This window comes from Stegostoma tigrinum, chromosome 2 (genome assembly GCF_030684315.1).
Source record: "Stegostoma tigrinum isolate sSteTig4 chromosome 2, sSteTig4.hap1, whole genome shotgun sequence".
NCBI lineage: Eukaryota > Metazoa > Chordata > Chondrichthyes > Orectolobiformes > Stegostomatidae > Stegostoma > Stegostoma tigrinum.
In genome coordinates, this window is record NC_081355.1 from 98,121,231 (window position 1) to 98,147,800 (window position 26,570).

The window sequence follows — 26,570 nt, forward strand, 5'->3', positions numbered from 1 at the left end:
TCCCTTAGTATACAGGCGGCATACATTTCATCTGCGCAAGCACTGGAAGGGACAGGCGAATCAAAAACACCTTTTCACTCAGTGCGATGGGCAAACAGATTCAGTGCCCAGATTTGTGAAGACAGAAACGTTCAATTCATTTAAAGAAGGTACCTGGATCTGCAACTGAAATGGTGTCCTGCATGGCTATAGAACACGTGCTATAAAGGAGGACTAAAATGAGTAACTAGTTTCTTTAGACATAATGGACGGAATGGTGTCTTTTGATGCTGTACCTTTTCTATGGTTCTACCGAAGAAAGGTGGCCAGAAATATACAACTAGATAGTAAGAAGTTCTATATTTAAACATGAAAATGGTTTACAAAATGAGCATTGGTCCTAAGTAATTCTGGGGAATTAATAATGGAAAATAAGGAGACCACAGATAAATTGAACAGATGTTATGTATTGATCATCTCTATAGGGGACACACATAATATCCAAGACGGGAGTGGTGTTAATCAGGAAACAAATGGGGGTGGGGCGAAGGAACTTGTACAGTCACAAGCCGAGAAATATTGTGCAAGTTGTTGGAGCTGGCAGCAACGGATTCCCTGGTCCTCAGGAACTTTATCCTACAAGCCTTAAAAGAAGTGACTAGTGAAATATTGAAGGGTTGAATCTAACTTTACAAAGTACCCTAGATTTGGGAAAGTTTAATAGGTTGAAAAATAGCAAATGTGAATCCTTTATTTAACAAGGGATGGAGAAAGAAAGCAGGAAACTATATGTTAATGTTAAGAAGTTATTATTAAAGAGGTTATCGCAGGACACGAAGAAAAATTCAACACAATCAGGCGGAATCAACATGGTTTTGAAAAAGGGAAATTATGGCTAACCAATTTATTTGACTATACTTGATTTCCAGAAAGTATCTGATGGAGGTGCTACATTAACCGTAGTGTGGAAAATAGAAGTTCCTGGTGTGGGGCTAACAGGCAGGCATGGACATAAGGTTAGCAAGGTAGTAGGAAACAGTAGACATAAATGAGTCATTTTCAGGATGCCAACATGCAATGAGTGGGGTGCCACAGGAATCAGTGCTGGGCACGACCAGCCAGGAAAGGACAGTAGACGTCTGAAGGTGAAAAAGGTATGACCGATGGCTTCAGCAGCAGATAGCTGAGGCAGGGGCTGGGAGAAACAATATCCAAGAAAAATAGAACAGAAAACACTAGAAACACCTGGCGAAAATCTGTATAAACCCTAGAAACACTGCCAAGATCTGACAGTTAAGCATTTCAGGTCTGCAATTTTTCACCTTGTATTATCTGCTTTCATTTAGATTTCACCATCCACAGTATTTTGCTTTTTGTACAAGTTGAATTTTTGAACCCTACCAAGAGGTTTTTTTTATTTACAAAGACAAACCACGATTAACTTTTATTATAAGGAAATGCTTTTAGTTTCTGTATAACTGGCATTGTTAATGGTAGATCTGGTATCAGGGTGTCCACATTACTATACTCTGAACATTGCCTGCCTACAGAACTACACAGCTGTGTCTGTCTCACAGAAGGGCAGGTTATTCTGCTTTTCAATGGATTCAAGATCTTACGTGGAGATGCCCATCCAATTTATATTATATCATTTGCCCAAACTCCACTAAGGGCCAGGAAATCATTGTATCTAGGGGAGCAAATGTAAACTCCCAAATGTGTTGAATTCACCTCCCCTTCAGGAAAAAGAAAATTAAGAGCACAAACTCAAGACAATACTATGAGACACCGAAAACGTGCAATATCGATCAACCTAAGCTTTCTCAAATTCGAGCTTCTAAAGCTTTTATTGAGCTAAAATGTACTTTTTACAAATTGTTCCATGTTTGAAGCAAGTGATGATAAGGGCGAAGAAAGAGCAATAAAGAAAAAAAAAAGACATGCAGCAAACAAAAAGCTCAAAACTCAAGTGGCGGGAGTAGGAGGTGGAATAAGAAGAAGAAATATGGATGGGGCTGAGGGAAATATGGATGGGGCTGAGGGAAATATTGAACTAAAGACAAGTAATTTTTGAAATTGTTTAAACCTTTACCACATTGAATTTAAGATGGCCACGTGCTTTGGAAAATTACTGTACATGCCCATTGTTTGTAATGTAAATTTGAAAACTGGAGGGGTATCTACAGAAATGGTACAAAAAAAGACATTGGTTCCACTTAATTAACCCTACACCTAGCCAATAACATATCCCTCATCTTATATCTTTCAACCTGATAATATCCAGGGAACATTTCAAATGACTTCCACCCTCAAGTAGTCAACCTTTCTAGCAATACACAATATAGTAATATTGGTATTATTTTAGTTTTAAATGTTAGAACATAGAACATAGAACATAGAACAGTACAGCACAGAACAGGCCCTTCAGCCCACAATGTTGTGCCGACCATTGATCCTCATGGATGCACCCTCAAATTTCTGTGACCATATGCATGTCCAGCAGTCTCTTAAATGACCCCAATGACCTTGCTTCCACAACTGCTGCTGGCAACGCATTCCATGCTCTCACAACTCTCTGCGTAAAGAACCTGCCTCTGACATCCCCTCTATACTTTCCACCAACCAGCTTAAAACTATGACCCCTCGTGCTAGCCATTTCTGCCCTGGGAAATAGTCTCTGGCTATCGACTCTATCTATGCCTCTCATTATCTTGTATACCTCAATTAGGTCCCCTCTCCTCCTCCTTTTCTCCAATGAAAAGAGACCGAGCTCAGTCAACCTCTCTTCATAAGATAAGCCCTCCAGTCCAGGCAGCATCCTGGTAAACCTCCTCTGAACCCTCTCCAAAGCATCCACATCTTTCCTATAATAGGGCGCCCAGAACTGGACGCAGTATTCCAAGTGCGGTCTAACCAAAGTTTTATAGAGCTGCAACAAGATCTCACGACTCTTAAACTCAATCCCCCTGTTAATGAAAGCCAAAACACCATATGCTTTCTTAACAACCCTGTCCACTTGGGTGGCCATTTTAAGGGATCTATGTATCTGCACACCAAGATCCCTCTGTTCCTCCACGCTGCCAAGAATCCTATCCTTAATCCTGTACTCAGCTTTCAAATTCGACCTGTTATTAAACCATTCTTTTAAGGCCAGAGACTAAAAGAATCATTCCAAGGTGAAATGTGTCATCCTGCTCCACAGAGTGTATCCTAACACCATTTAGATTTCCAAGATGGAAATCCTTTTAGTTTCTGTACAACTGGCATTGTTAATGGTAGATCTAGTATCAGGTGTCCATATTAACTGGTGTCCAGCGGGGAAAATTTATTTATTTTGAAAACGTTTAATATTGGCCGCACAATATAGGATGATTTGTAAGAAGATTTAAATATTTTACAAAGTTCCATAAAATCATGACAGGATCAGTACGTAGTGTTACCTGCTTTCATACTGCTGGTACAGAATTTAAAACTGAGATTTGCTTAAGAACAAGAACACGCAAAGAGAAACTTTACAGGGAAATCTAAAATGGAATCTTCAACACATCTACTAATGTAAGTACAGCACAAGAGCCAGTAACAAAACCAAAATGTGTCAAAGGAAAAACTGTGCAATTAAAATAAAATATTAAGAGCAGGAAATGTCAAAATGAGGGACATGTCCTGTGCCAGGTGACATATTTCTGTACAGTAATCTATAATAGAAACTAACCAAAACACTTCTGCATTTGAAATGGAATTATTAATCTTTTGTGGAACTACACAACTACCATTGTAATAGCAATTTGTTTATTTTACAATGTGAGCTACTAATGAGTACAAGATGGCCATGAAAGAAGAGTCAATCAATACATTTATCTCTAAACGGACCTACCTGAATCAACAACTTCCTATCTTCTTCTATGTTTTTGTGTGTGGTCTCTTGCTCTTGTTTCTGTTCAGTCTTCATTGGCACATTAATGTTCACTCTCAGCTTTTTACTGTAGAAAAACAGATCAGTTTAGAAAACATGATTCAAATATGCTGGGCGGCTCTGTTTTTTTTTAAAACTTGAACTGCACTTACTTTTTGTACCCCAGGTACAGTTTGATTAATGTGTCAGGTTTCATCTCAATTTCATCCACATTTGCACTTTCATCTTCCAAAACCTAAATTTTAAAAATAAACTGATCAAAACAAGTTATGTATTTTGATTATTCAATGATGTGCCTTTGAACAAGAAAGCAGCACCTACCAGCAGTTTGGACTTCAGCAATATCTGTAAAACTTGTACCAATATGTCCTGGAATTAATATTAAAATGTTACTATAATTTCAAGTTTGTACCTAAAAACTTTCTCCCACCCTGAACAAAGTTAATGTCCATGAACGACAGCTACTAAAAGATCAAAACATTTGACTCATTACGTCTACTGAGCACCATCAAGAAACAACTGACTTAAATGTAACTCAACTACTTCTTTACTTCCCCCTTGGTATTATATCAAATTTTACCACTATCATGTTCTTTGTCAATGGGCTATGCAAATAAAATTTTCTGTTTCTTGTTGGATTAAATATAAAGGTCATTTAAATTTAGCTATTTTATCACTCTGCTCTTACCATTTTGATTTGAGTGCTGTCTGTTAATTGCTGAACAGTGTAGGCATCCTCTGTGTTATATTGAAGTAGGATTGCCATCTGGAATGTGGATGCCTTTGAAAAGAAAAATAGACAATTACATCACGGGGAGGAGTCAAGCAAACTTCTGCCATATCCATTCCAAGACAAATGGGCGGAAAGTGTACCATACTTTATATGATTTTCACAGCCTTCCCACCAACTCTACATGGCTCAATTGCCAAAAAGTGAGTTTTCATTTAAAAAACAGTAGCTGTAGCAAAAATAACCTGGCCGCATCCAAATCGGATATAACATTAATATCCTGTTGACAGAGTAAAACTAAGCTCATAATATATAAATTCAAATATTATTTATTAGATTTGGCAAACATCTTACTGGAAGTTGGCTGTAAGAAAAGGAATCTTGCCTCTTCTTTCTGAAGCGTACATGGAGCGCATCCAGTGTGAAACCTCTTTATTAAACACTCTTGAAAACAACTACGTCCAGTAAAGTTATTTGAGTGGAACTCAGAAATAAGAAAGGGACAATCACCTTATCGGGATTGTACTGTAGACACAGCACCACCACATTTCCACCAACCCCTCCAGCCACCTCCCACCCGCCCCCCAAAAGCAGCACCGCCACCATCGTCAACCCCCTACCCCCTACCCCCTCCCCAGTAGTCAGCAAGAAATTGAGAAACAAATATTTGTGAGGAGATCTCTGCTATCTTTAAAAACAATACAGTGGTAACGGTTGGGAATTATCTTCCCAAACATAGAACGGGGCTGCCGTAGCATTAAGAGCTTGGATAGAGAGGAATTTGTTAAGGGGTACAACAAAAAGTTTCTTACTTAGTATGCGGATTAACTTACCAGAGAAGGAACAAAACTTGACCTTCTCTTGGGAAATAAAGCAGGGCAAGTGACTGAGGCGTTAGTGGGGGAGCACTTAGGGCCAGTGATCATGAATCTATTAGTTTTAAAGCAGTGATGGAAAAAAATAGACGTAATCTAAAAGTGGAAGTTCTAAATTGGAGGAAGGTCAATTTTGACAGTGTTAGGCAAGAGCTTTCTAAAGTTGAATGGGCACGCATATTTGCAGTTAAAGGGGCAGCTGGAAAATGGGAAGCCTTCCAAAATGAGATAACAAGAGTCCAGAGACAGTACGTTCCCATTAGAATGAAGGGTAAGGTTGGTATGTGTAGAGAATACAGGATGACTAGAGAAATTGAGGTTTGGGTCAAGAAAAAGAAGAAAGCATATATCAGGTATAGACAGTAGAAATCAAGTAAATGCCTATAAGGGTATAAAGGCTGTAGATGTGTATTTAAGGGGGAAATCAGACGGCAAAAAGGGGACATAAGATAGCTTTGGCAAATAGGGTTAAGGAGAATCCAAGGGGACTCTACAAATGCAGTAAGGGCAAAGGAGTAACTTGGGAGTGAACAGGGCCCCTTAAAAGATCAGCAAGACCGCCTGCATGTGGAACTAGAGGAAATGGGCGAGATACTAAATGAGTATTTTGGATCAATGTTTACAGTGGAGAAGGACATGGACAATAGAGAAATTGGGTAAATAAACACAGTGATATCTTGAAAACAGTGCATATTACGGAGGCAGCGGTGCTGGACACCTTAAACACATAAAAGTGTATAAATTCCTGGGTCCTGATCAGCTGTACTCTATACCTTTGTGGGAAGTGATTGCTCGGGCCCCTTGCTGAGATATCTGTATCATCGATAACCACAGGTGAGGTCCCGGAAGACTAGAGGTTGGCTAACATGGTGCTATTTTTTAAGAAAGCTGGTAAGGAAAAGCCAAGGAACTACAGACCAGAGAGCCTGACGTCAGTGATGGGCAAGTTGTTGGAGGAAATTATGAGGGACAGAATTTGGAATGGCAAGGACCGATTAAGGATTGTCAGCATGGCTTTGTGCATGGGAAATTGTGTCTCACTAACTTGATTGAGTTTTTTGAAGAAGTCAACTGATGAACATAGAGTGGGGGACATGGTCTACATGGGCTTCAATAAAGGTTTGACAAGGTTCTGCATGGTATTTGGTGAACAAGGTTAGATCACATGGAATACAGAGCAAATTAGCCATTTGGACATAGAACTGGCTCAAAGGTAGAAGACAGAGGGTGGTGGTGGAAGGTTGTTTTTCAGACTGGAGACCTGCGACCAGCAGTGTGCCACAAGGATCAGTGCTGAGTCTGCTGCTCTTTGTCATTTATATAAATTATTTGAAGTGAATATAGGAGGAACAGACAGTTAGACTGCAGAGGACACGGAACTTGGTGGTGTAGTGGACAGCCAACAACGTTACCTCAGAATACAACAGAGCCTTGATCAAATGGATCAATGGGCCAAAGAGTGGCAGAAGGAGTTTAATCTCAAAAAATGTGAATATTTTGGTAAGGCAAATCAGGACAGGTCTGAAAACACTTAATGGTAAGGTCCTGTGAGATGTTGGAGTGCAGTTCATAGTTCTTTGGAAGTAGAGTCACAGGTAGACATAGTAGTGAAGTACGCTTTTTTAGCATGCTTGCCTTTATTGGTCAGTGCATTGAGTATAGGAACTGGGAGGTCATGTTGCAGCTGTACAGCACATTGATTAGGCCATTTTTGGAATACTGTGTTCAATTCTGATCTTCCTGCTATAGGAAAGTTGCTCTGAAACTTGAAAGGATTCAGAAAAGATTTACAAGGACGTTGTCAGCGTCAGAGAGTATGAACTATAGGGAGAGGCTGAATAGGCTGAGGCTATTTTCCCAGGAGCATCTGAGGCCGGGTAGTGACCTTAGAGAGATTTATAAAATCATGAGCGGCATGGATAGGGTGCCAGGGAAGGGAGTGCAAAACTAGAGAGCACAGGCTTAAGATGTGAGGATGAAGAATTAAAAGGGATCCAAGGGCCAACTTTTTTAACACAGGTGGCCCATGCCTGGAATGAGCTTCCACAGGAAGTGGGGGAGGCTGGCACAATTGTAACATTTAAAAGGCATCTATGAATAGGAAGCGTTTACAAAGATATGTACCTAATGTTGGCCATTGGAACTAGATAAACTGAGGATATCTGGTCAGCATGGACAAGTTGAACCAAGGGTCTGTTTACAAATTGTATAATTCTATGACTTCTCAACATTGTATTTCTGGAGCAAGATGCATCTGCGATGAGCAGAGACATCTGCCTATGTTGGTGACACTAGTTTCCATGTCAGAGTGCCAAACGTACAGCCACTTGAACATGCCATATTTTACCTGCTTTGCCTTCAAGATTTAAGACTTATTGACCATAAAGCAGCCAAAGGGAAACTCGGTAGAGAGATAGCCACTTTTTTCCCTTTACTCAGTGTGCATGTGTTCTGGGTTACCTACAGGGATAAACCTTTGTAGTTTCTTAGCACAAACTATAAAAGATGTAATAAATATACTGTATAAAATAATTTTGCAGCAATGGGGAATAATTTGTTTTGTAATAAAAAACGTTTATTGAAGAAACCTGTTTGCTTGGTATCTTTATTTTAAGGACAGAAAGCAATTGATTATATCAGAAACCAGCTATGTTGTTCCCTATAGAGCAGCAGGACTACAGAAAGACCTAACATATTCCTCTGTTGCAAATAAAGGCTACGTGGTAGTCTTTAGCAGGCAAGTAGCACTGCACAGGGGAGTCAAACACACAGCTTAGGTTAAAGCTTCAACTTGTGTCCAGTTTCTTCTACTTCCCCAAGCCCCACCCAAAACAAGTTTACAAAGCACAGAATTGGAGGAAATATTTACAGATGCGACACTTACAGTGTTATATACAAATGAGAGTAGGCTTCTCCTAACCAACCGAGTTTCAGTTGGTCATAAAATTAAAATGCTGGGAATACTCAATATTTCTGGAACACTCTACTGAGAGAAAGAGTTAACATTTCAGGTTGCTTCAGAACATTCTTGCATCCTGTTTTGGCATTAATGATGGCAGGACAGGTGGAAACTGAAGGTATTCTAGGCTTTATTAATTGAGGTGTAGAGTGTAAGAGCAGAGAGGTTATGTAGAAGGACTAGGATACTCATTAATCTCAGCTGCAGTGATGGTTGTGCAGTTTTTGGGTGTGCACACACATTGAGGAGGATATGCCTACACTGGAAAGAACTGCAGGAGACTTGTATCAAAATGGCTCAAGGAATGGGAAACCTCAGTTGAAGGTAGGCTGGAGAAATTAGGACTGTTTTCCCTGGGGAGGAGAAGGCCAAGAGAAAACCTAATACAAGATTCCAAAATCATGAGGAGTCCAGATAAAAGTAGAAAGGGAGCAACTGTTCTCACTTGTAACAGGATTAAGAACCAGACCGCACAGATTTAGTTTTGTAAAAGAAGAAATTGCGAGAGGATTAAAAAAACTTTTTCACACAATAAATAGTTGGGATCTAAAAGTGTACTATAAAAATAACTATAGAATTGTGATGAAGTTGGGTCCAATTAAGGCATTCAGCAGGCAATAGATGATTATTTGAATAGATTAATTGAATAGAAACGACATACAAAATTATAAGAAAAGGCAGGTGACTGCCGAAATGGTCAAAGCTAATACAGAATGGCCTTCTTCTGCACAATGATTCTGTGATTCCTGATGCGTACATATTGGAAACCGACAAGAGTTTTTCCAGTGATTATGTTTTAATCTAACCTCCTTAACTGAAAGCAGTATGACCAGAAACATTCATTCCCCACAAGCTTAACAAACTTGAAAGTAATTAACCTTAGTGTGTTTAACGCATATTTTCACTCACGCAATGTACAAAATAAAACTTTGTTAATGACAGCAAAAACGTCTTTTTGCGACTGAAGATGGATTGTTTCTTCTTTATAGTTGCATATCTCACCTGTAAAGTGTATCTGTTCTTAAAGCAGTTTGTAACTAGCTCTCCTTTGGACAACTGATACAGCCACGTCAATTTACGCCCACTGTGTCGACTGGCATAGAATGCTGTGAATCTCTGATAACTGCGTTCCAACTGTGGTAACACAAAGCTGATGTTTATTCAATGAATTTTATTAACTTCTATTACGAAATATGAACACCTTGTAACAACATATAAAATAAACAGGAAACACATCTCAAATTTACCTCAGATGGGAGTGCAAACGTGCATGACTGCTGGAAGGGCCAAGAACCGGAGCTCAAAACCTGAATACTGAAATCCACTAAAGAAGGAGGTTTAAAAAAAAATTCAAAATATTTTTATTTATTGAATGAAAACATCAAACCACATTATAGGTTGAAAAGAACAAGCAAAATTACAAAGACAAATCACACAAGTGGTAGACCTTGAAATCCCTGGCGGGATGTTAACGTACGTTTAAAATACTTGACTGAAAATCTTCTCTACAATTTAACAGAAGCAGTAATCACACTTAACACAAATGGTCACCTGTCTACCAAAACAGCCTCTGTGCAGATTCTAGACATGTCCAGAGACCACACTACTCCTTTTAAATAAATCTTATAAAGGAGTTTTTGGCTGTCTAACATACACATCTCACATTTTGATCCTGGTTAAATAACTTTTCCTTACTTGAAAGACACTGCACGCATTCCTTCAATTTATACTCACAGTCAAGTGGCTCAGAATTAGACAGATGTTTTTTGAATTGTTCGTTCAGATCTTTGCTCACACCAATATCCTGGAACATTCGCTGGAGTTTCGAGGTATACTCAAAGCCACAGGCTTGCTGAAATATGTAGAAAACAAAACTCATTAGGGAACAGCAATTCAAAGTAATGTCTTCATTGAATGTTGGCTAAAAGTGTTTTCTGGGCAATTCCACTTATTCTGTAGACATTTTATTAACACTGAAACCCAATTAAGTTCAAATAATTGCAACTATTCTTCAGGTTGCTGCATTCTTAAACAAAGGTGCCAGATTGTGACATTGAGAAGTTTCTCAGCCAAGGGATCATGTCGTCATCCTGTGGCCGCACGCTTATTGTCATAACATTTCAAAGCAATTCTGAAAAGTGCTCTTTCGTATGTTCGTAAAACAATGTTATATCAATGCATGCCCTCAATTTTAGTACTGTATGAAAGAAAATAAGTGTCAATTCTACTTTCAGAGCACAAAAAAGCACCCGCGTGGTCTCTATCAACTTCTATTGTCAAGTTGGGAGCAAGGCACAGCTTTACAGATCCAAAGTGAACTGTTTGCACTCAGCTCTGCAATGTTCTACTACATTATTAAATTACTCAATAAAAGCCAATGAAGCATCAGTTCTCATTATGACTGAATTATTAATTCAAGTGCCTCTCGAGAAATTGAACCAAACAAACCAAAAACATTCAGATCAGCTTCTGATCCTTGCCAAGTTGGCCAACTGGCTAATCTTAGCCAGAGAAAGAGAAAACATAATTGGAAACCATATTACTAACCAAGTCTAAAGGATGTCCTACTGACCTTTAGTTTGGAGATCATACTGGCTTCTGCATCATCACTAGCACTGTTCTGATGAACAAGTCTCTTTGCTAACATCTTGGCATAGAACTTCTGGAATACATCTTTGTCTTCAATATACTTAAACACCACCATCTGAAGGTTAACCAATCAATTTGAGATGTATTAAAAACTTACAAGCTTGGTTAAGATCAAAGGACATGAATATATTGAAGCATATACAAAATAATTACCAACCATGTTCAGAAGAATTGAATAGCACAAAAATATCCAAATTAAAATCTGTGGACAGGGAGTACATAAAATATAGCAGCAATAATGAAGCTGCATTGAACTACAATTTCCTCCGAGATAAGCCACACTCTTCGTCCGAAGGGCCCACTGAGGAAATGTGTGCTGCTTCATTACAAAGCACCAATCTCAATACACACCCATTATTCAGCCAAGCTTCCTGCTCAGCTCGCCTGCTGGGGGCTGATCTTGCTATCATCCCTCCTGAAGAATTCACCCTTTCCATTCCCATCCTTATGGACCCTGTCAGCAGGTACATTCTTGCTAGCCCTTTCCAATCTCCCTATACAATGTCCATTCAGTTGTGAACAAGATACTTTTCAACTATGAACTTCTTGGGCATGACTTAAAAATGCTACAATCATAATGGAAACTTGGCTGTGGAACAGTGGCACCTACCCTTTAAAGTGAACTCCCATTTGATCCTATCTTTTATCATTTACCCAGTGAGACCATCATGCTGTCTACATGGCTGTTTACACTTTGCCCTACTCCTATGGAACTTTCTTCATCTTTGATTATTTCCCCTAATTTCACATCCTTATCGTCTACCTCCACCTAAGTAGAATAAAAAAAACTCTCACCAAGATACAATCACTCATTCTGCTTCTTAAAACTCCTTCCTCAGCAATGAGCAACTTCTAATTTTTTGGCCATTTTAACTCCCATCGGAATTCACCATGCTTTATCTGTCCTGACTTCACTGCCCTCCTAAAATCACTTAATCTTACCCTCCATGTAGACCCCTCAATCCATATTCCCCATCATCCCCTTTACCTTGCCATTTCAAGTAGTGTCACTGTCGCAATCGCGTCAATCAGAAGGCCGACCCATAGTCTTGCATCACTCCCACTTGCATAGCCTTTTCTTTAGTGTCTCAGCCCGTGTAAACATTAGCAAAAAAACCCTCAATTTACTTGTAAATCCACTTTCAAATCCCCAACTTTACCTATCACAGCCTTCACATTAGCTTTCTCCCACTCACACCCTTTAGTTCCTAAACTCGACTCTCACACTGACCCTCTAAACTGGAAGTCAACTCTTGCTGCTTATGACACATTGATTCGACACCACCTCAACAGTACACAGTGTCTTACTTTGGTTTCTGGTCTAGTAACAGCCCAAGTTTAAAACTGCCATTCTAGTTTCAAATGTCCTCATCATCTTGATCTTCCACAGCAATAATCTCCTCCAGCCAAAACCCTCTGAAACATACTTAACTTCTCCATCACCACTGCTCATGCCTTCGAGTTGACAAGCCCCCAAGTTCTGAAATTCTGTTCCTAAATCTCTACACTTCCCTGACTTCCTTTAAACATGTTCGAAACTGCTCTCTATGATTTTATTTTGCCATTTCTTCCATATGGTCTATGCAGTTCAGTGTCAAATATTGCTACATAACACTCAGTGCCTTGCTAATGTTTTAATACTCCAAGGGTACAATCTAAACAATATTTACAGAAATTCTACACTACCAAACAGCTATTTGCAAAAAATGTTTTGTTGCAAACATGACAGACTTATAGGAAGTGGATGTGTGGGAACTATGAACAGTGCATCAGAAAGTGGCTTGTAAATTGAAGGTGGACAGCAAAGGTAGATGTCAGAGGTTCTGAGGAAGGAGGTGAAATATAGAGCATAAAACAAAATGAAACCAGGATAGATATGAATTAGAGGACCTATATGACAGTTTCACAATAAAACTAGCCTTCCAACATCTGATTTGTCAGAAAGAATTAATCATTGCATACAAGGAAATAAAATTTTAAAAAAACACAGGAAAGATAGGTGTAACGTAGGAAGGAAACCGTCCTGGAACTGAGCATTTGGGACAGTCCCTAATGGTAATACTCTGAGACCTGATGGATCTTTTGCAAATGAAGTATAGTATGCCTACAGTACTCCTTTTATGTTGAACAGATTTTGACAAATAAATCAGATTCCTAAATCTCAAATGTTTATCAAATATGTGGATCATTTCACAACGCCCATAATGTCTAATCTCAAAGAAGATTGGCAGGTTTGGATTCCTACTGGTTTTATATTTGCACATTACTAAACTAAAATCTAGTGTTTAACTCTATTCAGGAATAGAATAAAGATTTTGTCACTTTGTTAAGAATAAGTAAAACCTTCAATGACCTCAATACACGTGTTTTGAAACCTGCTAACAGTGCTGTGCCGCTCCCATCTCCCACGAGAAAGGAAGAGTATAAAAAGCAAAACGAGAGAAATCAATAAACAAGCAACTCAAAAAAGAACTGGCAAGACCAGGTGCACATGCTATTCCTTGTAATGATCTATATGACAGTGCCTACCCACCCCCCCCCACCAATTCACACCAACCCTCAAATCCTGCCGTAATCAACCCACTCTTAACTGCCCATCACAATTTGAATCACTAATGAATTTATAGAAAATTCAGCTATATGTGCAATTTCAAAAAGGGAAAGAATTCTATAAAAGACTAATGAACGAAAACAGAGAGTATAAAATCCTGGAACAAACAGGATAGAGTCTTGGCTGGCTTTCAGACTGGGTCATTATTCGGGAAAGTGAGACATGGTGATTTGCAAGGATTGCACTGGGACCACTAGTGTACACAATTAATATTAATGATATGGACCACGTAATCATAACACAATACAACATTTACAGATAACATCAATTTTTCTGGGAGGGGTGTGGGAAACAGTCAATTCCAGTGGACAATGAATAATGTGTGGGATGAGCAAGTAAATGAAATTCAAAATAGGGGGAGAAAAAGGCAAAAGGGCTCAATTGTGGTCGGCAGAATAGCGAAGTCACCTATGATGTAGAAGGTGCAAATCTAATTTAAGAGGAACAAAGGGATCTCAGAGTATAAATACAGCAATCATTGAGTCTTGCACTAGAGGTTAGTAAGCCCATTAGAAAACAGCAAACAGAACAACTGACTTTATCAGAAGCTGGTTAGGTTTTACTTAACAGTAAGTGACTGAGGTAAGGCACAGAATTTAGCGAAGCATGATTCCAGAAATGTGGAAAAACAAAGCTGGAAAGGAATGACAGTTTGGTCTCTTTGCCCTTGAAAACAGCTAAGGGGTGACTCAGCAGAGATCTTTAAAATTTGATAAAAAGTTGTGATAGACTGGAAATAGAGTCACTATTTTGACGAATAGCATAACCAGAGGCCATCAATATAATACAATCAACAAGAAATCTAAAAATGGAATTCAGAACAAACATCTTTTCCTAAAGTGAATATGGAATTCGCTGCTACAGAGAGATTGAAACAACTGGCATAGAGACACCCAGGTGAATGCTAGGCAAGGATGAGGGAGAAGGCTACAGATTATTGATTTAAATGAAGAATGAAGAGAAGACGTTGGAGTAAAACACACATGCAGCATGGAATGGTTGGGTCACTTAGCCTGTTTCTGCTCCATATATCCAACGTAAATCTATAGAGTTTTTGGTAAAAAAGAGCAAACATGGTGTCAAAAATTTCTTGAGCAAAGAAAATGCTTTCAAGTTAAGCAGTGACACGTGGCAAAAAAAGGAACTGAATATGTTAAGTTCACAATGCTCAAAACAACAACAGAAACTGGATGCATACAAGTTTGAAATCAAGACAAGGATCCTTGAATACATCTGATATTATGTTATTTAGTACTCCAAAACACAGTCAGGGACAGAGATCAATGCATCTCTTCTTTGGATTTTTCCACAGACACCAGAAAGTCATGACTACAACTAACTGAGCAAGTTGCAGAGTCTCCAACTAATACAAATTTGAATTCTAACCTTGCTCCAAGTCAGAAATTCTGCCCAACGTTCAGTCTTTGCTTTTAATTGCAATTTTCTAAAATCAGACAGTCTATCACTGAAGGTTGAAGAGCTTTACGAAATTCCTTTAAGTTAATGAATCCCAGTGCAAATAGTAACAAGTATGTGCTAACATCCATCAAGGCATACGAGTGATCCAGCTGTTTAGATAGCTTTGAGTGCATCTAGGAGTGAAGAGGTCAGAAAATCTGAAGCAGCATTTATGTAGAGCAGGAAGACTGTATCACTGCTTCAAAAATACTGGTGCAGTCCTGCTCTTCCTCCTTTCAAAACAAGCGACACATTGGATGCGAATAATGAACCACGCATGATAAACACAGGGGTAACAGGCTTTGACCAAGTTTTTGGCCATCCTGTGAAAGGTCACAAGTAACAGCTGGAGTACAATAGAAAGCTGGTTTCTTTCAAGGACAGAACTTCTCTAGAAGATGCCAGTTAGAATTGGATCAAATTCTCAAGGAAATTGATGGTTAAGTTCAGCCATGAGAATGCAGTTGGATCTCCTTTAAAAGCATGCACTTCAGCCAATCCAATTAATCCAGGTCATAGGGACATTCATGTTCATAGGTGGGATGTCAATCAAGCAAACTGCTTTGCCCTGACGATGCACAACTTATTGCAAGACATTGAGGCTTTGACAATTTAGGAAATTAGAAAGCACTGCACTCCTAACTTGGCCTCATCCATTTGCTGCAGAATACCTGACATTAAACCCACACTAGTAGCTGTGGCATTTGTTCAACTGTTTCACTTCAGATTCTACTCAATAGTTACAAGAAAAATGCTTGAGTTGTGGGTATTGCAAAAAAAGCCATTGAAGGCTAGAAGGTGATTAGAGATGCCCCCATGTTGGAGATAGTCAGTACCCAATGTTTTTATGGGAGAAGAGTTTTTTTCACTTAACTGTTCAAGTCAGTTGTTGCCTAGATCCTGTTGGATATTCTAGTTTATCAGAAAACGTACTTAGGGGATAATAAAGATTTTTTAAGAATTGATTTTCCTCACACATTGCTAAATATTTTGAAACTGGGGCATGTCTTCTGAAAATAATTAAGTGGACTCTGAAACTCAACTAAACTGAACAAACCTAGCAATTTTTTTTATTACTCACCACTTGATTAAGTGTATCCTCAAGTTCAGCTTCTTCTGGATTCTTAGAGCTGCAGAGCAGATTAAGATGTATACATTATAATTAAACTGCACACGCAAAATTTACTGCCACAGACTTTTGGTATTACTTATTCATTTTATATGACAGTGGAACCACATTCAAGTATGCTGAATGAAACGAAAGTCTGCATTAATACATTCTTGCATTCAATACATTCAAAGCAACAGAAGAACTGTGTCTTTTCATTTCTGTTTCTTGAAAACTTTGGACTGCACAGAGAAAGAGCTGTATTTTAAAAAGTGAAAGAACTGCAGACATTGTAAATCAGAAACAAAAACAGAAGTTGCTGGAAAAGCTCAAAATGTCTGGTGCTGTGAAAAGAAATCAGAGTTAATGTTTCAAGTCTGGTGATCCTTGCTCAGAACTGTATTTTTGTTTTTTTTTAAAGAAGTGATTTACAAGGATGGCTGTATAATTTTACTGCAAGGAATTCATTACTTATCGTGAACTACTTTGAGTTTGGCTGTGACTTCCAGCAACGTGCAGACAATCAGGTGCCGAGTTGTTAAGCGAAACTGACTGATTCTAAGCTGAGCGGTTATATTTCTTCTTTGAATAGGGATCATCTATAAGAGATCCTAGGCTTTATAAACTGTGGCAGATTTCTGAAGAAGGGTCTAGGCCTGAAATGTCAGCTTTCCTGCCCCTCTGATGCTGCTTGGCCTGCTGTGTTCATCCAGCTCTACTCCTTGTTATCTCAGCTTACTAACCATGCCTTCTATATTCTTAGCCATATCATTTTTGAGGATTTGAGAGGATGATCCTAAAGCAAAATATTGCAGTAGTGGAAATCCAATGAAGAGAAAATGCTAGAAACATCTAGCAAGCCCAAGAGCATCAATGAAATGTGAGACACAGTTAATGTTTCAGCTTGATAGAATGATCTTCTATGAAAGGTCAATCAACTGCAACAAGACTTAGATAGGTTAGCAGAATTGGGAGACAACAGGAACATGCAAGTTAAAATGGAGGTGAGAGGTGGTTCATTTTGGCAAAGGCAATATAAACTAAATATCACTAAAAAATGTACAAGATCAAAGCAATCTCCAGATTCAAGCACGTAGATCTGTGTAAGACAGTTCAGAGTAAGAGTGTAGTTAGAAAAGCACATGGTATCTGCAGTTTCATAACGAAAACCACTGAGTTATATTGAATCTTTATAATGCTCTGGTTAGGCTAAAACTACAGTATTGCCTCCTGTTCTCGTCACCACTTTTAAAAAAAGATGCAAATGTCTCTAAGACAGCGCAGCAAAGATTTACTAGTGTGAACCCAGAATGGAGAAAGTGGGATTGTTCTCCTTGGGATAAAGTTGTTTGACAGGAGATCTGATAAAGATGTATAAAATCACAAATATATTTGAGGTCAACAAAGAAACACACATCCCCATAACTGGTTCAAGAACTGGGCCACAGATTTAAGGTTTTGGGTCAGAAATACTGAAGAAATATGTGGACAGGATTTTTTAAAAACACGCAGCAAGTGGTCGTGGTCAGAGTCTGGTCACTACCCTTTACGAAGGATGTGAAAGCCCATTAGATAGTGCAATGGAGATTTACCAGGCTGGTTCCAGGCATTAAGGAATTTAGCTGTAACATTAGGTTGGAGAAAAGAAATCTGATTGACTTTATGGTAAAGGGATATAGGATAATAACATATTTTAATATAAGACCAAAAAAAACTCCCATTTACGATTCCAACACAGACTTAAGGTTTAAGCAACAGATACAACAGGAATATGAGGAAGAACTTTCTTTAGGCAACAAGTGTACTGGACAATCTGATAAAAGGCCATCAACATTATACATTCACTGTTTTGCTCCCTCTACAAATGCTGCCTAATCTGTTGTGCACTTCCACCGGTTTCATAACTTTTTTTTAAACACCTTGTGGACTATGTTAAATTTCAATCTTTGGCTAGAAGGAAAATTGCACTCAAATGTCATTTTCCCCAGATCCTACCTTTTCTTCAAAAGTGAGTCACAATATCGTGCCAATAGTTCTGGAGATTTACTTGATGACTGAGCCATTTTTGTCACAGCATTGTTATTTATAAAGCGGCCACATGCCTGGTTTAAAAAAAAACAGAACATTTCAAAGTTATAAAGAGAAATATTTCAACTAGGGACTAATTAACAGACAATTCCAAACCTTTACAATCATAACTTTTGTCTGAATTCTTGTTAAGCATCAAGATAATGCTTTCACAAATGTAAAATTCTTACAAAACTATCTTCCTTTACATCATTTAATGAAGTCAAAATTTAGAATTTCTCACCCTGGCACAACTTTGATGTTCATTCCAAAGTTAATTTTTAATAAATAAACTCAGTTACCTGACAATATTCAATAGCCTTTTAAGCTACTTCATACACCATTATCAAATTACATATAAACAGGAACAGGTCTCTTAGCCCCTTCAGCTTGTTCTAGCAATCAGTGTGACATCAAATCTATACCTCAACAGCATTTAACTATTTTGGTTTCATTTCCCTAGAAACGATTATCTAACAAAATTCTATCAAGCTAGCTTGAAAATTTCAATGGGCTCAGCATCCACAGCCTTTCAAGCACACAAGTTCCATACTTTCATAACTTTTTGTGTGAAAAATGCGTCACATGATGGTCCAACACATGGACAAATACAAGCACAATATAGCACTTGGTCAACTAATCCTACACCAGACTTTGCTTACCGATGCCATTGAACCTACCAGGGTACATTACTTCAGACCTGTCCAGGTTGCCATAATTTCACAAGTACAAATGTCAGAGTTGTAATTATCTAGTGGACTGTAATCTGCAGACAATAACTAGAAAGGAATGGCTCTCCTTCCAGATGTGAAGCTTACTACAGCACGATAGTTTCATGCAACTACATCCTTTCAATCTATCACATAGGGATATTCACACCAGGTACTCATGGTGCCTTTTGGTTTCAAGCAAGGCTCAGCACATTCAATTTTGTTTTCTACCAAGAATGAGGTTAATTGAAATACAGGTTTCACTACTCTAAACCGCCTCAAACAAAGCATACTGTAGATTGAAAGCTATCAGATCCCTTCTTATCAACCTTATGGTATAGCTTTTGTGTACTCACACCCCAAGTAAAATTAGTTTAAGTAACAGCAAATATCAAACTAATTTGGTTTCTAAAGCTTTGAGGTAAATGAACTTTGCCACTAGAGGCTTTGGTAATGATAGCTGTCAACCCCCATTATCTTCATCTTAGGTTGGAGCAGTCACAATGTCCGATTCATAAAGATCGGAAAAAATCCACGTGGCACTAATAGAGTCAAAACAGAATTCAATTGTTACATCAATTGCACCTTATTTAAGGTTATAGAGGTTGATTTCAATTTATAAGGGGTTAAAAAGCTGGGGCAAAGGAAACACTCCATCTAACAACACTTTTTTTTTAAAAACCCCACTATTGCGGTTATACGGTACTTTGAAGCATGATTTCCCCCCATCCCCCATTCTGAATTATTTCCTGGCTACAAAATAACAGCTTACCTTATCCAAAGCAGCCACAAAACCAGCATCATTGTTGAAAGCTGACATCACTAATGCATTATACTTCTTATGAACATCAAGAATAGTCTGTACATACATTTTGGGATCCTAAGTCAAACAACGAAAAGGAAAAAAAAAGAGATCAATACACTAAAACTATTCAGTTTATAAATGTGAAGACAAACTTAATTATTGATGAATAACAGCATTAAGAGACACTCCAACGGTTGTTTGGAACAAATTTTAGGTGGACTCAGACATTCTTGTGCACAAGTGTAGAAGCCAACATCACTGCTCAGAGTTTGAGAGTGGAAGTTTTGGCAGCACGTCGTCCTACACAAGTCATTTCAGTGAGTGGTACTGTAGCTCACTCTGGGGGAGCACACTCACCTGCTCCAGGCCCAGTCCCACTTTCCAGTCGCCCCAAAGAATGGGAAATTTGATTTTAATATACGCTGACAGTTCCATGCGCTGTTGCCACTGCGCACAAACACAATTAACACATATCAGCAAATTAATGCAAGCGTGTGCAAAAACCTTACTACTTGTATTATACAATTCCACCAATGAATTAGTACTTCTCCAAACTTGGCCACTGAAGTAGTTTGCCAGTATCCGCTTAGTGATACATGTCAACTACACTTGCAGCTTATTGTTTAGACGACTGCTTTGACAGTCATATTGAAATATACTGGACTGAAAACATTTATCTTTGAAATAACTGCATAGGACAATGATCATGGATTGAAAATGTTTAGTTACTTCACTGAAAAATGATCTTGCAAGCCAAGTCCTGGAAAATTTAATCCACATATTTCAAAATCAAAAGCATTAAAAGTCCAATGACATCCTTAGTGGCGGTTTGGATGTATGAATGTTGGGAGAATAAAAGTATAGATGCACTGCAATAATAGGACCCAGGACCCTATATTTATTCAGCAGAAGTGCTTATTACATATGCCTGAAGGTGTGCTGAGGAAACCTCAGTTGGGTTATTTAGCAAGCAGACTCTCCTCCACAATTTAAAATGAAATTACTGATTTGATTACTATCTACTGTCTTCATTTGCTCTTTGAATGTTAATATCACTGCCAAGGCCAATATTTGTTGTCCATCTTTAATTATTTTGTGTTGCTGAACAGCTTGCAACTCTTACAGCATAGGCACACCCAAAGTGCTGTTTGGAAGGAGTGCCAGATTTTTAATCTGGCAATAGCTATGTCAGGTGGTGAGCAACCTAGAGAGAAATTTGTATTTCAATATTATGTTGCCCTTGCTCTTTCAGGTGGTCAAGAACATAGGTTAGGATTGTTTTGTCAATAGAGATATGGAGGCTTGCTTTAGAGAATTCACCTTGTACATTATACAGCAGTATGGACCGAGTGTATGCTTAAGCTGATGTCACCCAAACAGGGTGCTTTATACTGAATGGTGTCAAGCTTCCGCAGTATTATCACCATTCAGACGAGTGGAATAAGCTCTATCAAATTCTCGACGTTCAAAAAAAAATTCACAAGATGAAACTAGCATTGGTATTATGAGCATTTGATACACATCCCTGAATACCCTTAAGAAATTGGCAAAGTGACTTATGGAATTGTTGCACTTGTCTTGTAAAACAGGTTTTGGAGAGTCAGGAGTTTAATCATTCACTGCAGTATTCCCAACATTTGATATGTTCTTGTAGCGATTGCATTGATATGTCTTGTTCTGTTGGGTATATGGTAATGGGATGAATATACACACAACAGAACAACTTCTGGAATTTGGATTTTAAAATAGGCAGAGAGGAATTTTGGTAAATTTTTAAAACTTTTTTTAAAAATAAGATCAAGTAGTCATTTGGACAACAACCTTAATATATCATTTCCAAGAAGGCACATGACTTCAATTAAATACTCTATAAATGGATAAGACACTTTTAGGATGAGGTTATGACAAACAGAGTCTAAAAAAAAACTAAATCGTTTTCTTTTGACTTCAGAGTAGAAACAATAACATAGTTCAGTTCCAGGGAAATCAGGCACCTCAGCAGAAGTGTTTTCTAGTCTATGAAGTTTCCAAGCTAGAACAGCTGGTAGAGAAATCTTCAAGCTGTTAGAACTATCAAAGTTTAGACCCTTAGAAATATGCAAGGTTCACACCATTGACTTGGAAAGAAAACATAAAATTGTATCCACAGCCCATGGAAAAGAAAGTAGAAAGACTCAATTCAGTAGAAACACAACAAGAGTTGAGAGGAAATTAATTTCTCTGGACGTAAATCGCCGGGACAGCATAGAAAACAGGTTGAAATTTTGTTTTCTTATTTGTGTTCGGATCTTTCAAAACTGTCTTCTTTGTCAATATTGCTTGGTGTGTTTTTTTTAAACCCCCGTTTTGACAAATAACTCATTTCCTGTTGTTATAGATGTACACACTCATATAAATGTGTTTCAGTAACTAACCACCACATTGATTAACTAAAAATATTATAGGCCAAGTTTAAAGCCCAGTTTCATTCTAGAAAAGACCTCTTTTTGAACATGATCATTGGGTGGCACTTCAATGTCAAGTGACATTTATACCACCAAAGTCTGAATGCTGTTTAGGTCTTTCTTCATGCAGCAGTTGGGAGCATGACTTTGTACATAACTGTAAAATTTCAATTTCTAAATTTCATCTAGGCTGAAGGAGGGAGATGCAAGCTCTTCATTTGATGGCAGTTATAGCTAGTTACTTTTGGAAACCAGCATGAGCTGTTATTTTTCTGTACTTGGATCTGAGCCAGCTCCTTGGTCTCAGAGCACATAACTCCAGATTCTCAGTGTGATTTAGCAGAGTGCTGAACAATCAATGTCCAACAGATTTAAACAAGAGGAGGAAGGAGGTGCTTTTCCTAACATTTTCACTCTTTAGGAACGGGGTTTTATTCAATTACTGAGGTAGAAGTTTAGGGTGTTGATTGTTGCGTGATTAAGGCCAATTCTACTATTATGTAGAAGAATTTATGGTAAGATGGTTAATATATATAAGAGAAGGAAAATAATTAAGTGTTTACTCAAAATATTGCAGAAAAAGTAATATGTCGCAGCTGCAGCATGTGGGAGCTTCTGAGTGCCCTGTGACCCATGCTAAACATCTCTTGAGAATGTTCACAGCTCAAGCAAACTGACAATAGACAATAGGTGCAGGAGTAGACCATTCGGCCCTTTGAGCCAGCAGCACCATTCATTATGATCATGGCTATCACCCACAATCAGGATCTTGTACCTGCCTTATCCCCGTAACCCTTGATTCCACTATCGTTAAGTGCTCCATCCAATATCCAGAGACTTGGCCTCCACTGTCTTCTGGGGCAGAGCATTACATATATCCACCACTCTCTGGGTCAAGAAGTTTCTCCTCAACGCTGTCCTAAATGGCCTACCCCTTATTTTTAAACTGTGTCCTCTGGTTCTGGACTCGCCCATCAGCAGAAACCTTCTTCCTGCCTCCAGAGTGTCCAATCCCTTAATAATCTTATACGACTCAATCAGGTCCCCTCTCATCCTTCTAAACTCAAGTGTATACAAGCCCAGTCACTCCAATCTTTCAACATATGATAGTCCCGCCATTCCGGGAATTGACCTTGTGAACCTATGCTGCACTCCCTCAATAGCAAAAATGTCTTTCCTCAAATTTGGAGACCAAAACTGCACACAATACTCCAGGTGCGGTCTCACCAGGGCCCTGTACAGCTGCAGAAGGACCTCTTTGCTCCTATACTCAATTCCTCTTGTTATGAAGGTCAGCATGCCATTAGCTTCCTTCATTGCCTGCTGTACCTGCATGCTTGCTTTCATTGATTGATGTACAAGAACACCTAGATCTCGTTGTACTTTCCCTTTACCTAACTTGACTCCATTTAGATATTCATCTGCCTTCCTGTTCTTGCCACCAAAGTGGATAACCACACATTTTTCCACACTAAACTGTATCGGTCATGCATCCATCCACTCACCTAGCCTGTCCAAGTCACCCTGTATTCTCATAACATCCTCCTCACATTTCACACTGCCACCCAGCTTTGTGTCATCAGCAAATTTGTTGATATTACTTTTAATGCCTTCATCTATATCGTTAATATATATCGTAAACTGCTGCGGTCCCAGCACCAAACCTTGTGGTACCCCACTGGTCACCGCCTGCCATTCCGAAAGGGACCACTTTATCACTACTCTTGGCTTCCTGTCAGCCTGCCAATTTTCAATCCAAGTCAGTGTTTTGCCCCCAATACCATGTGCCCTAATTTTGCTCACTAATTTCCTTTGTGGGACTTTATCAAAGGCTTTCTGAAAGTCTAGGTACACTACATCCACTGGCTCTCCCTTGTTCATCTTCATAGTTACATCCTCAAAAAATTCCAGAAGATTAGTTAAGCATGATTTCCCCTTCGTGAATCCATGTTGACTCTGACCTATCCTTTTTTTTTAACCTCTATCGAAATGAGTCATAATTTCATCTTTTATAATTGATTCTAGCATCTTTCCCACCAGTGACGTCTAACTAACCGGTCTACAATTCCCTGTTTTCTCGCTCTCTCCTTTCTTGAAAAGTGGGACAACATTAGCCACCCTCCAATCCGCAGGAACTGATCCTGAATCTATAGAAAATTGGAAAATGATTACCAATGCATCCACCATTTCTAGAGCCACCTCCTTAAGTACCCTGGGATGCAGACCATCAGGTCCCGAGGACTTATCAGCCTTCAGACCTAACAGTTAATCCAACACCATTTCCTGCCTAATAGAAATTCCCTTCAGTTCATCTACTACCCTAGGTCCTTCAGCCACTATTACATCTGGGAGATTGGATCTGTCTTCACTGGGGAAAGACACAAGCAAAGTACCGATTCAACTGTTCTGCCATTTCCTTGTTCCCCACAATAAATTCACCAGTTTCTGTCTTCAAGGGCCCAATTTTAGTCTTAACCATTTCTTTTCCTTTCACATACCTAAAAAAGCTTTTACTATCCTCCTTTATATTTTTGGCCAGTTTGCCTTCGTACCTCATTTTTTCTCCACATATTGCCTTTTTAGTTATCTTCTGTTGCTGTTTAAGTTTCCCAGTCTGTAGCTGTACGTAGAAGGGGTCAATTTCAACATATTTATGGCACCAGTGGTTGAAAACCAGGTTTCCAGGAATTCCCGTGCTTGTCTTTGTTTTGCTTGTCCTGGAACAGTTACATTGTTCCAGTTAAACCAATGTCCTCCTTTGTTGGAGTGAACAGAAATGAGGGTGAGGGAGAGTTGGTTGTGCCATTTTACTGTTGGTGTTCTTATATCCTGGTGACACTCTTCCAGCCCATCTGTTCTATGTATTGTTTCTCGCAATTTTGCTGCAAGGTATTTTGTATATCACATCTGTCCTGCTCATCGTGGATATGGGGTCTTTCATTTTTGACAGTCGCTGGTGAAGTGTGGCTGTTGGTTTGTGTGCTATCATTATTCAAAGAGGGTGTAGGAGTCTTGTAGTCAGTTTTGAAATATTTGTAATATGGGGTAGGGTGGCCTGTGTGTACCAACAGAGGCAGTTTGACTCTATGCCACAGTTAGAGAATAGGATCATCGATACACTAAAGAAATTACACCAGACAGGCCAAATAACAAGAACAGACTTCCTAAAAATGAAACCCAAGTGTTCACACACATCCTGATTCTACAGGCTTTCCAAAGTGCACAAACCAGACATCCCCTTCAGACCCACAGTTTGCTTGCTGAGCACACTGACACACAGGCTAGCCAAGGAGCTACAACATATACTGTAACACCTCACTCCATACACTTTGCAGAGGAATTCCTAAATAACATCAGGAACATAAAAATTGATACGGGTGAAATGCTGGTCTTTGATGTTACAGCACTATTCACGTCTATGGTAGACGCAGACATTGGGCCGCTCCCAATTGATGCTGGAAGGCCAGTGATGGGAGATAAGGAAATAGCTGAAGAGCTTAAGTACTTTGCGTCAGTCTTCACAGTGGAAGACATGAGCAGTATCCCAACAATTAGGGAGAGTCAGGGGGCAGAGTTGAGTATGGTAGGCATTACAAAAGAGAAAGTGCTAGAAAAGCTAAAGGGTCTAAAAATTGATAAATCCCCTGGCCCCGATGGGCTACATCCGAGAGTTCTGAGGGAGGTGGCTGAGGAAATAGCAGAGGCTTTGGTTGTGATCTTTCAAAAGTCACTGGAGTCAGGGAAAGGCCCAGATGATTGGAAAATTGCTGTTGTAACCCCCTTGTTTAAGAAAGGATCAAGACAAAAGATGGAAAATTATAGGCCGATTAGCCTAACCTTGGTAGTTTGTAAAATTCTTGAATTCATTGTCAAGGATGAGATTTCTAAATTCCTGGAAGTGCAGGGTCAGATTAGAACAAGTCAGCATGGATTTAGTAAGGGGAGGTCGTGCCTGGCAAACCTGTTAGAATTCTTTGAAGAGGTCACAAGTATGTTAGACCAGGGAAATCCAGTAGATGTTATCTATCTAGACTTCCAAAAGGCCTTTGATAAGGTGCCTCACGGGAGGCTGCTGAGCAAGGTGAGGGCCCATGGTGTTCAAGGTGAGCTACTGGCTTGGATTGAGGATTGGCTGTCTGACAGAAGGCAGAGAGTTGGGATAAAAGGCTCTTTTTCGAAATGTCAACTGGTGACGGAGTGGTGTCCCGCAGGGCGCAGTGTTGAGACCACAGCTGTTCACCTTATGTATTACTGATCTGGAT

At 39.0% G+C, this 26,570-nt stretch overlaps 1 protein-coding gene across 2 annotated transcripts in view; it reads right to left on the bottom strand.

The window, feature by feature from the left end:
* Nucleotides 1–26,570, bottom strand: part of LOC125465676 (cullin-1) — a 133,184-nt gene that overhangs the window by 17,779 nt on the left and 88,835 nt on the right. The window contains exons 10-21 of one of the 2 annotated variants that reach the window (XM_059638038.1): nucleotides 20,222–20,311; nucleotides 19,832–19,939; nucleotides 18,278–18,384; nucleotides 16,256–16,304; nucleotides 11,029–11,160; nucleotides 10,191–10,308; nucleotides 9,704–9,780; nucleotides 9,459–9,590; nucleotides 4,581–4,673; nucleotides 4,214–4,261; nucleotides 4,045–4,127; nucleotides 3,854–3,959 (exon numbers count right to left, since the gene is read on the bottom strand). In XM_059638038.1, coding sequence (XP_059494021.1) covers nucleotides 3,854–3,959; nucleotides 4,045–4,127; nucleotides 4,214–4,261; nucleotides 4,581–4,673; nucleotides 9,459–9,590; nucleotides 9,704–9,780; nucleotides 10,191–10,308; nucleotides 11,029–11,160; nucleotides 16,256–16,304; nucleotides 18,278–18,384; nucleotides 19,832–19,939; nucleotides 20,222–20,311 — 1,143 coding nt within the window. The remainder of the gene's footprint in view (nucleotides 1–3,853; nucleotides 3,960–4,044; nucleotides 4,128–4,213; nucleotides 4,262–4,580; nucleotides 4,674–9,458; nucleotides 9,591–9,703; nucleotides 9,781–10,190; nucleotides 10,309–11,028; nucleotides 11,161–16,255; nucleotides 16,305–18,277; nucleotides 18,385–19,831; nucleotides 19,940–20,221; nucleotides 20,312–26,570) is intronic. The other variant, XM_048559408.2, reaches the window with a different exon arrangement.